Below are 12,537 nucleotides of genomic sequence, written 5' to 3'. Positions count from 1 at the left end.
CCTTTAACAGAAAAAGTTTTTGTTATTACTCAGTATTCCTTTGAAAGCAGGAAAATAATTCTATAACTTTCTTTTATTGCATGTTTTTAATGTGGTCTAGAACTTATTAATTGGTGTCTGAACTATAGGAGTATAAAGATCGTACCATTTACAACAATGTAAATAGACAGAGTAATTTGTGACAGAGTGTAGCAATGTTTTTGGGAATCTGGTAGACAATGATTCCGTGCAAGAAAACTAAAATAGTTTGTCTTCCCAGTGTAAACTGGGATTTAGTGGTCACTAACACAACTTACTGAAACGTATCACAGCCCTGAGCAACGCATGACACTTATATTTCTCTGTTATGGAAACTAAAAAAGTTAGCATGTTGTGTACTCTAAAATAAAGACAATGGGAGTTTGAACGTGTTTTGGTATCATTTAAAAGCATAATAGCTTTAAAGAATATTCAAATAAATCGTTGGTCCGTACATTATATTTTTGTTTATTATTTAACAGCATTAAAAGAATGCCAAAAGTCTTACTCACGAACCCAGCTTTCCTGTTAACCCTGAGCAACGCATGACACATATTTCTCTGTTATGGTAACTATAAAAAAAGTTGTTACACATTGTGTACTTTAAAATAAAGACAATGGAATCATTTAAAGGCATAAAAAGACCAGCTCCCAGCGTTCCTGTAACCCTGAGCAACGCATGATACTTATATTTCTCTGTTATGGAAACTAAAAAAAAGAATAAAAAAAAAAAAAAAAAAAAAAAAATAAAGACAATGGAAGTTCGAAAGACCTTTAGCATCATTTATAGAAATAAAGAACATCCAAATCAACCTTGGTACCAAACATCGACAAAGAAACAACCAAGACCCAAAACTTACCCGACCAAAGCCTGCGGCACTACACCTGGGGGTGGTACTCCATAACCCGCGAATATCTTCGCCGCTACCGGGGGGTTTTCGAACAACATACTTCCCTTTTTCTCTCTACCAAACGAACAGTGCTTTTCCTCTATTTCCCTTTCGTCTTTTCCTCCAAAATAAACACACGACAGTACGCACACTACACTCTCACCCTTAGCGACCCTCGCGCGAACTGAAACTACAACAGACGACTGCGATGCCGGCTGGCGGGCTGCTAGGCAAGCAGGCGGGCAGCTGCACGTTGTCGTTGAACGAACGTGGGGCGAGGGGGCGGCGCGGAGGGGCGGCGAACGGCGGCCCTTCTGCCTGGCCGCCGGCTGTTGTGTACGGCCGCCACCGCCGGAGGAGGGACGGGCATCAATCGGACTGAGGACCAGGTGAAGAAGTAAACATGCATAGCAAAAATATCCTCTAAACATTTGAGAGATGAAAATAATCTTTTTGTACCCCTGACGAAAACTGCACATCGAAAACCTAAAAAATTACCGATAAAAAAACAGATTCCAGAAAATTTGCGAATTATCAAGCATTTTTTAAAATATGAAATTAAGATTTTGGCATTATTTGAAGCTGCGGATAAATTTTGACCACAGAACATGAACATACTTACTTTGACAGGTGACACGAACATATTATGACATGGGGTTAGGCAGTGTTGTCGCTATTAAACGCACAATTTCAATAGCTTTAATTTAGTTTCCTGTTGACTGCGTTGTATCCAATATCTCTGGATGTATCGAAAAACAAAAAACAAGAGTGAAACCAAAGCAATCAAAACACTTACAGCGTGTTTTGATTGTTAGAGCTACAGCTAGATATAAACCTAACTTTAAGGTCCACCGACCGCCAAATCATTATTTTTTTAAGTCCCTCCATAGGCCATATTAAGAACTTCCATTAAACCAAAGCAATCAAAACTCGTTCGTATAACTAAAAAAAATTACAAGAAAAAGGTTGTTTTGGTTACAACAAACGTTGTTTTGAAACGGCAAACCGCTTTTGTATATAATATAGTTGGTTTGGAAATTCAACACAATCTGGCAACCCTGCAATAAATGCCAATGGGGAAATAAATTTGGCGATTTCAATTTTGAACGTCTACTACATTTTCTTTCAGTATATTTTAAAAAATAAGTAACAAAAAATACATGAAATCCGTTCATAAAATACATTATTAACTTCTAATTGTATTGTTATGAAAATTTAGAAAAGTTACACATATTTAATGTGCAGTTTTAGTCATAGTAACACTTGTTTTTAATTACTGAAGACTCTCACATATAGGTGTTTTTGATATAAAAACACTGCAACGACACCAGACCACATACCACTGCAATGCGAATGGAGTATATGTAAAATAACATCTAATACAAGCAAATACTCCAAACCTAGAAAGGGCTAAGGTTTTGGTTTTAAATAACAAACAAGCTCACAGAGAGAGTCGAAATCCGTTAAACTGGAACATTCTCTAAACACAATTTATCTAGGTATTACCACAGCCTATTCATAATCAGCCTGCCGACTTAACAATCACTTGCTTAAAAATATGCGTAGCTACCTAGACAATCAAAAAACGTAGAAAAACACATCTCTAGAACGGTGGAAAAAATCACTAGGGCAGAGACAAGGGTCAAAAAAAGTTCTGTTGTAGCCGTTAAATTAAAAATAAATTCCAATAATTTCTCATGGCCTTATTGATTATATTTTATTTCTCTCCTGCATGTCCTAATGGTTACTCATGCTTTAGTAGGACACCTGGTAAATTTCCAAGAAGAGCAGCAATCCATAACCAAATCGGCGTCAATGAATTGACATAAACTGCTACTCTTTTCGATCAATAATTTCTTTTAACATTGGTACCAATCACTAAACCTAAAATCCCCTAACAATATATTGCCAACTATTTCAATCTCGATTTCAATTATTGGGGATGGCTCTGTAGCCATTTCCTGACAGCTGAGTAACACCAGGTGCAGTTGACTGACGCCCGATTTACATTTATAGGTTCTCCACCAAAAGCAAAAGTTGTGGCCCATGCATGTCGTATAGAAAACGTGGTTTCAAATGTATTTAAATAGGGAAAATATGTACATAATTCCTTTAACACTGTCGTACAATTAAGTAGATCGTGATATTAGCAAACTCAGCCATAAAGATAACATTAGCAAACAATCGAACATACTTATACTGTTGGTAAAACATTTAACATATAACAGTAACTCAAATATGTATGTAATATTGTTCATAATAAAAAATAAAAAATTAGATATGTAACTGACTATTCATTAAAATTAATATAATACCATACGATCGAAAAACTATGTCAAAGACGTATTGAGAATGACACCCATGATAATTTTACAGGTCAAGCCCTAAACTCTACGTATAGGCCCCAAAATTCCTTCTTTTTTGACATTTTCCAAACACAAATCTTATGAAAATAAATCAATAAAAAAAAAAAAAACTTTATTTTATATGAAGTACAAATTATTTTAAATGGTGTATAGTTTAAAATTTGAGGTTGGAAATTAGATTTGTGCGTTTGGAAACGTTATATCCTTTTAACTTTTCTATAATTAGTGTTCAATGTTTGTCAATTTTTAGTAAAATGACATCTAGATTGACCCTATGGAAAAATTATCATCGATTGTCATTTCCGAGCCGACTTCTTGACGCCATTTTTTTCGAACATATGGTATTTAATATCTGCATTACTTAATACCCAAATTTGAAATAATATACTTGGAGTTATTGCCAATATTTGGATACAAATTATTAAAACATGTGGATAATTTTAAATTATGTCTGTAGAGATTAAATTTTTAATATTTCAAACAACTACAGCGGCCAGCATCCAAACATATCAAATTCAATGACAAGCTGTATTATAGCATGTACCCTTTATTCAGCTTTTAAAATTAAAAAAAATGTGTTTGGAAAACATCATACGAATCATAGCCAATATGGCAATTAAAATTACAATAGTATAAGATATTTTATTAATTTTCAATATTTTAATAGTATTTGTTAATACAACGGTATGATTTAACCACAGTTAGTAAAATAAGTAAAAATACCCTTTATTACTTCACCTTCTAGATATTAATGACTATATTTTCCGTTAAATATTGACAGTTTAGCAAGGTTTTAATTGATTTTGCTCTTTTAATGTGAGGTCTTTATTCTGTCAAATCTAGTTGGGTAATAAAACTTGAACAGGATCAACACCAAATCTCTGTTGATTGCCATGTCCCAGAAATAAGTATTTTCACTGGTAGTACAGTTCAACCCCATGTTTCCATGAGTTTTTTATGAAAAATTTGTTTTTGAAAATTCGGTTTTTTTCGGAGTTTTATTTAGTTAAAACATAATTTCTTAATAAAAAAAAAAAAAAAAAAAAAAAAAAAAACAAGAAAGAAAATCCATAAAAAGATCCAGTGGCCTCTCAAAATTTTGTAGTAAAAAATCATTTTTTTGAAATTTTTCAAAGTAAAATAACTGCCTACTTGGACGGTTTGAAAAGAGATTGAAGAGAAAATGTGTTACTTTATCGAGATCTACCACTAGTGATGTTAATATTTCGGAAACTTTTGATTATTGTAGAAATTTCCGAAACTTCGAAAACTTTGAAATTCTATGAAATTTTTAGGAAATTTTACAATTTTACATATTTTTGTTGATACAATGAATAAATTAGATGACATTTGATACCAACATGTAAGTGGAAAAAAACAACAAACATAATATTAGTTGTTATATTTTTTTAATAAACATACATAACGATAACAGAACTAAAAAAAACATCTTAAAAAAATAAAAAAAATTATTTGGTAACATTTGTACCTTGTACATAAACCATGAACCATGACTAAGGAACTTAAAAAACAAAAAGCACAAAAAATATTTTTAAAGTTTAAAAAACGTTAAACACAAATAACTGAATTATACTATTCCGAAATACTTTCAGGCGCCGAGCTGGTCCATCTTCATAGGGTATTATAGTAGTAGTAGTAGTAGTAATTGTCTCTCTTCGTCAGTTTTTATTTCCAAATCAGGTATATTTGATGTATCATCTGGTTCTGATTCCTCTACCTCTACGGGTTCTAGTCTAGTGGTTCTGGAGGAGTTTCATGTTGTTGCATATCATGTTCCATATCCACTTTTTGTTTTGTAGTAATAATTTATTGTTATGAGCTACGAACATTATTTTGCTGGCTCTTTGTGCAGTTAAGCGATTCCTTATTTTAGTATGGATAAAACAGTAAGTACTGAAACTTCTATCAGTGGCTGCAGATGACGTTGGTAAATACAGCAGAGCAACAGCTAAATATTTCAACTGAGTATTTTACACATTGCTTGCCACCAACTTAGACAGTCTACATCTTTAACTGACATCCAAACGTAGTCAAGAGCCCATAAACCCGATTTGGCGCAATAATTTGTTACATCTGTAAAATGGCTTATTATTGACAAACTGAGGATGATTATTGGTGATATTGTTGATAAATTCCATAGCGGCTGTGTTCTTCATTGTTAAGGTGCTCTCTCAGGAAACAGAGGGGTCCAATAGATTCGCGGCAAAATGCATTGATTTAAGAGTCATACGTTTTCTATTTTGAAAAGGCGGAGAAGCATTCTATTCCTCTGGATTTAAGAATAGGTAATTTGATATTCTCTCGTTAAATGTTGCTCGGCTGAATGTCTCTTTGAATTTGAAAAGAAATTTCTCGCAAATTCGGATTTTTGCGAATATTCGCGATTTTGGGGCCGAATATTTCGGAAATTTCTGAAATTTCTTGCAAAATTCGAATGGAAATATTCGCTACCAACATCACTATCTACCACCCCTTAAAATACTTGCACTTATTTCTGGGACACCCTGTATATTATGTGCAGATATTGTTTATAGGCATCAACTGCAATTTTCTGAAAATATTGCTATTTTAAAGAAGCACTTTCAAATCAAAATATTTTCCATGTTAAAAGCCACCAAGTTTAAAGGTCGCAAGGACACATTTCATAAAGCGTCATTTACAAAAAATCTCTTTAACCAGTGGCGGCGCGTGATTCAATACTTTGGGGGCGCACAAAGTATTGTCTTTAAATATTGCACGTTCATGTCCTTTTTGTAGTAAGTCCCAATCAGATGACAATTATTTGTCATCTACTAGCCGTAGAGTCTGCGGAAAAAAATATTAACGACTAAAGAGCCCATGAGAAATTACCAGAATTTATTTGAAAGTTTGTAGAACGGCCGCTAGAGGGCGCGACTGCTATGACAAATAAGAAAATGAAATTTTTACAAAATTGTGCTTAGATAAGGTGTACGATAAATAACGGCATTGGAATCTCCAGCAAACTTGTTTTTTTTTTGTTGGGGCCATTTTGCCCTATCTGCTAAAATTAAATGGTGGGAGAAGGTAGTAAAAAATTAAAAGCTTAAAAAAATCAACGAAAACAGCATCTTGAGGTCTTTTTTCAAATAGAAGATATTAGCAAAAATATCATATACGAAAAACTAAACCATTAATAATTACCCAATTTTTCTAACACGGTATTAGTCTTCCTGGGTATGACCATTCTAATGCCGGTTCCACATTCTCGTCCGAATACGCTCGCTGTGTCTCGCCGAGCTTCTCGGCCGAGAAATTCGTGCTCGGGTACGACCATACACATTCTCGCTAAATTAGCGAATGTTTCAGTTGCAGTTGTGAACTCCTGGGAAATCCATCATCCGTGCGAGAACGCGAAAAGATGGCCGACGCAGAAGTTGCTGCTGCTGTTGCTGTAATTTAATTCTTTTTCATTTTTTTGATCCATGACTTTCGACGGAGCACCGGCGATGCCGGGAAAGACAAAGCGAGGTATAGCGAGCAGTCCCATCTACACCCTCGTTCTCGGGCTTTCTCGCCGAGCAACAGCGAGAATGTGGAACCGGCATAATAAAACATAACATAGAAACGATTAATTTATTGAAATAGCAATTATATATCAGAACACCATAATGTCAGATATACTAATATCTAATAATTAAGATGCCAATGATAAAAATTGAAGAATTCAAATTGAAATTCGAAGTCATGGTAGGGTTTGGAAAAAAACTTACTTTTGAAGTAATAGTTTGAACGTCAAAGTGTTATCAGATCAATATTTGGATACTCTCAGCAGTAGCGGAAATAATGTATAAAAACTATATTAAAACAAATCATAGTCAAAATTTGCTTATTCACACAAGCACAAACAACATAAACGAGTAAACGAGGTATATTATTATAGTCACTAAAATAACATAAATGAAGGAAAATATCACGACATAAACGCATGAAGCTCAATCGAAAGATGTGATGGAATAATGTTAAGCATACTATATAATATTTGGTTTTGTTCTATATAATATCCGGGATTTTTCCAAATCGTTTTAATGTAGACACAACCTTTGTTTATACAAGGTGGTCCCAACTGTATTCCGGAAACTTCAGCATATTCTGCAGATAAAAATAAGTAAAAAAGTTCGTATAAATGTATGTCATAAAATACTTAAGAGTAAGAGAGCAGTAAAAGAGCAAAAAAAAAAGTAAAAGAGCAGCAGTCTAAACTTTATGTTGCATTCATCGATCTAACAAAAGCCTTCGACTCTGTGAACAGAGATGCGCTTTGGGCAATTATGGAAAAGTTCGGAGTACCCAACAAATTTCTTACAGTGTGTAAAAGCCTCCATAACAACAACAAGTCAAGAGTGTCACATCATGGATCACTGAGCGACCCATTCCTAACAAATACAGGAGTTAGGCAGGGATGTGTCTTAGCGCCTCCTCTATTCAACATATATTCATGGCAGCGCTCTCCATTATAGTGGACAGCAAACTGCAGGAGAGAGGATTGGGCATTAGATACAGATATGACGGCGGTCTGTTCAACATAAAAAGACTCAGGGCAAAAACACGTACAAAATTTATCACAGAACTTCAATACGCTGACGACTGCGCTCTAGTTGCAAACACGGTACAACAATTACAAGAAATGTTGAACACATATACCTGGGCATACGAGGCTTTGGGCCTTAAGCTGAACATCGGCAAAACTAAAATCATGTGCACTCCCCCGGAAGATCACAACAATGCTATAAAAATCGGAGAAGAACTATTCGAATATGTGGCGGAATTCAATTACCTTGGCAGTTTGATTTCGGAAAAGGCCAATATTGACTCTGAAATTCAGCACAGGATTAGTAGCGCCTCAAGAGCATTCTGGAAATTAAAAGACAGGGTTTTCTACAATCATGACTTGAGTACAAAAACAAAACTTGCAGTATACCGAGCAATTATAATCCCCACCATGATATATGGGAGCGAAACCTGGGTGCCTTACCGCCGACACATGAACGCATTGAACAAGTTGCAACAGAGACACCTTAGACAACTCTTAAGAGTCCGGTGGTTCCATCATGTCTCAAACGTATCGGTCCTTGAAAAATCTAACTGCGAGAGTATTGAAGTCATGGTCACAAAATCCCGCTTAAGATGGGCTGGTCACGTATGCAGAATGCAAGAAAACCGCATACCAAAATCTCTGCTTTACGGTGAGCTTGTGGACGGTAAGAGGAGGCCGGGTGGACAACTGAAAAGATACAAGGACATTTTCCACGAAAATTTAAAGGGAATTAACATGCAGAATGAGTGGGAAAAAGCAGCTCACAATAGAACTCAATGGAGAAGGGTTGTAAACTCAGTTAACAGCGGCAACCAAAAAGTAGAGAGGCAACAAAGCAATGAGATTTTTGAATGTCCGGAGTGCGGTAGGCAGATAACATCACGTATCGGGCTTTTCAGTCACAGAAAAGCTCATGAAAGAAAACGCCTTGCGTGACCATTTTCTTTATGTGTGTCGAATACTCGTCAGCGAGTAACGGCTGTATATATATGTATATGTATATATATATAGTTTCGTTAGGATTTAATTTAAAAAATAAAGAGTTTCCAAATTTATCATTTCAGTCAAATAACTCTCTCTACTTCTATTTTTTGTCAATAATGATATGTATTGACTATTTCCATTCTAAATATTATCTTGACTACGGTTGCTCGTAGCGATTTTTTCCAAGAGACATTTTTTACGTAAAAATCACGGAATTTTTTCACCCAGTGGTTTTATACAGGTACGGACGAAAATGTATTACTCTTCAGAACAGTTAAAATATATGTAGGTGGCGCTCCCTACAAGTAGGAGTCATGTTGACATCAAAATCAAATTTCTCATGTCAAAAAACTCCTAGACACCAATTTTCATCCAAATATTGATGTTACTTCAGAAATTATTTAGAAAAATCGAAATAAAAATAAAACTTCTTCACCCTATATCTCCGAAACTAAGCATTTTAGGGCATACATTTATACGAACTTTTTTACTTATTTTTACATGCAGAATATGCTGCCGAACTTTCCGGAATACAGTTCGGACCACGATTTTGTCAACGCAAACAAATCGTACGATAAGTTGTTGCGTGTGGGCCGTGCTTTACGCTATAAGGCCACATGCGTTTTGTTCTTATCACGCAAAGCCCGTCAAGTATAGTCGCGCAAGACATGTTCCAGTTGGTTTTCGTTGGCCGTGGCATAAACAAAGAAACTGAAGCGCCGCCGGCAGCGACCGTACAACCAGTCTGCGAATGCGGTGCATCTGGCTGGCCTGGCGTTAAAGTTGAAGGTCATTGTCGCATGGATGTGCATCACTCCCACTCGATCGACGATCGGATCTCCGGTCCGGGTCCTTTACCTGAGACTGGAGCATAGATGTTAAGAGGAATAGAGGGATTCTTAGAGAAATAACCAAACATAGAGGCGCTCTAACAAAGCAGTAAGAGTATCAAAGACTCAAGGAGCATATTGTACAGAATATCCCTAATTTCCTTTATAAGCTTATTTTGGAAGTGTTGTTTAGCAGGAAAGAATTGGAATATGCGCTTAAAATTATGAATTAAAATACATGACCATCATCCCTTCTTGAAATTGATAAAAGTGGAACTTGCTCAATTAATAATTTAAGAATGTACTTAAATTTTTGACACACGAATGACGGCCGCGAGACGGCTGTGACGCGCTAGCTAGCGCGAGGAAAAGTGATAGTGGCAGTGTTGCTACAGCTACCCCATTCGGGGGTAGATCTACCTCCTTTATAGAACAATTAAACTCCGCTATCTCGTGACAATCTACCCTGATGAAAAATAAGCTTGTGGCAACACTGGGTAGCGATGTGCCATACGCGACTAAGAAAATCATTATAATAAACTTGATACTGTACCAACCTTGATTTGATTGCCACTGCCGGCTGAGATCACACCTACAGAGGATGGGACTGGTGGAAGACGCCGAATGCCAACTCTGTATGGAGGATGACGAAACAATGAAGCAGGTTATGTGTACCTGCCCCGATGGGGGCAGGACTAGGAGGCAGGACCAGGTTTGAGATGTTTGACAAACCCATGCTAGACCTATCAGACCTAGGAGACATATCACCCTCGGACATAACGGCCTATGTTAAAAGGCTGGGTTTTGAGGGTGATCGGAACTTTGACGCTCTTTTTATAAAGAGGTTGTAGAAACTGAGCCATAGTAGGCCCTCGCGGCCGCAGTGGAAGGTCCCATGGGACTAAGAAGTCAAATACAAAAAACAACCTTGATTTCATGCATATTTTCATCGACAGGTTTGTAGCTTCTGAATAACGGTCTAATTAAAGCATCTAGCTCATTTGCCAGCTCAAAATTAAAATTTAGAGTTAGTAACTCGCATTTTCATTGGAGAACACTGTCATATTTATTTCAAACCAATAATCAACGAGAATATTCGAATAATTTAATAAAATTACTGTAAATCACTATAAATAATGAATTGTTTGTAACTGAGCTGTAATTTCTGTATTATTAATCCGGTAAATGATGAAGATACAATTGTGATTGATTAAAATTTTATTTTCAGATGAAACTTTTGTTAACAAAATTCTGAGAATTCGAATAATGAATTGTGAATTGTAACGTTTTTAGTTCGTTACATGTCTTTGATTATGATATATGATGTCTGGCGTATCATCACCGGATTCCCTATCGTTCCGGCCGGATAATTTATTTGACGAATTTTTACGTTCTCTAGTCCACAACCCTGTTATCGCTCTGTGGAGGCGCTGTCAACATCGCTTTTGTCAACTCTCTGTGCTGTCGACTGACTTTTGCTTTTAGCGCTCTGTAGCCTAACCTAACCATCCCGGCTTTTAGAAATGGTGATTATTTAAATCTTGCTGTATAATCTGAATCAGCTGCTATTTCAAAGCAACAGGTAAAGATAAAATATTATCCTTTTAGATTCGATATTATTACTGCATATTTTTAGCGTAGAGTTTTGGATGTCCCAACCTAACTTGTATTTGTATTTTGCTGGCACGTTGGCGTCCCTTTTCTTTTGTCCTCCAGAATGTCACATGGAAGAAAGGACATGTTCTCTATTATTTAGTGAGCCCTCGGAAGTAATTCGAGGTAGGTACATTTTGTTTATTAGACCTTGTTTGATTTTAAACAAGAGTTTCGTATTTTTAGGGTCCAAGGCACGGACTATTTACAAGGTACGGGCATTATCCAAGGTCCTAGTAGTATCCAAGGTACGGGTAGTGTTCCCCTGTACCGTTGTCTTATGGGCGGACTGTGTCCAAGGTTATGGTTCAAGTTACGGACAATATCCAAGGTCCTAGTAGTGTTCCAAGGTACGGGTAGTGTCCCCATATTGCTACAGTATGGATACAGCGTAAGCCCCATGCTGCTTCGTTCCCATTTCTCAGTCTAGTCAGTAGTTACGGCTGTATCAATTCATGGTGTCCTCACTCTGGCCCCCTTTTGTTGTATTAGATGGCCGAGTACAGAGATGCGAGACCACCTCACGCTGCTACTGTTTGAAGCAGGATTGCCTCAAGAACAGCTAAGTGTAGATTTAGGTTCAGATTTTCAGTCGATTTTCAGTCTTAAACAGTAACGTACATTTTAAATAATATCGTACAGACTATATTTATTGGTTATATTATTAAGAACATTTATGTCGATTTAATAGTTACAATATGATTTAGATTTTAGGTTTCATTACATTACGCCTTGTAATAGTATTACTTTTTTATAGATATTATTATTGCACTAACATCATATAAAATATATCAAATTAATTAAAGTAATGCTACATGTCATATATTCTCTTAAACTTTATATGTCTTGTATTTTATCATAGTTGTTTTCATAGATATTTAGTACAACTCTTAACACCACTTTCGTTGACATATAACCACTGTAATAATTATTAAAATTGTACAATGGTATTTACCATCACAGTCCATCTTGAATAAATATAGTCATTAGTTTTAAGTAATATACAACTGTGTTTTCTTTCTCTGTACATGCCTGGCGCCCAATATCTATTTCTTTGTTTATTGTTATTACTTAATTTTCTTTCCAGTGAAATACCTTATCCACGACTGCTCTCCGATGAAAAGCTGCCGTTCGCAGCAGGGGGGTGACAGTGAAATAGGAAAATTGGAAACAGTCATTAGTGTCATTCCTGTCATCTCCTGACGACAAGTATGGCCGCC

General features: G+C 36.0%; 1 protein-coding gene across 1 annotated transcript in view; it reads right to left on the bottom strand.

The window, feature by feature from the left end:
* Positions 1–1,339, bottom strand: part of LOC115884474 — a gene marked incomplete at its 3' end in the record, with an annotated part of 51,460 nt that extends 50,121 nt beyond the window's left edge. Inside the window, exon 1 of the mRNA XM_030903069.1 lies at positions 879–1,339. Within this exon, the coding sequence (XP_030758929.1) occupies positions 879–1,339 (461 nt within the window). The remainder of the gene's footprint in view (positions 1–878) is intronic.
* Positions 1,340–12,537: the final 11,198 nt, after the last annotated feature.

Source organism: Sitophilus oryzae, unplaced genomic scaffold (genome assembly GCF_002938485.1).
Source record: "Sitophilus oryzae breed Bouriz unplaced genomic scaffold, Soryzae_2.0 scaffold_261_pilon_pilon, whole genome shotgun sequence".
Taxonomy (NCBI): domain Eukaryota; kingdom Metazoa; phylum Arthropoda; class Insecta; order Coleoptera; family Curculionidae; genus Sitophilus; species Sitophilus oryzae.
The sequence above is the reverse complement of the archived record's forward strand: the minus strand, read 5'-3'. Positions and strand labels throughout refer to the sequence as shown.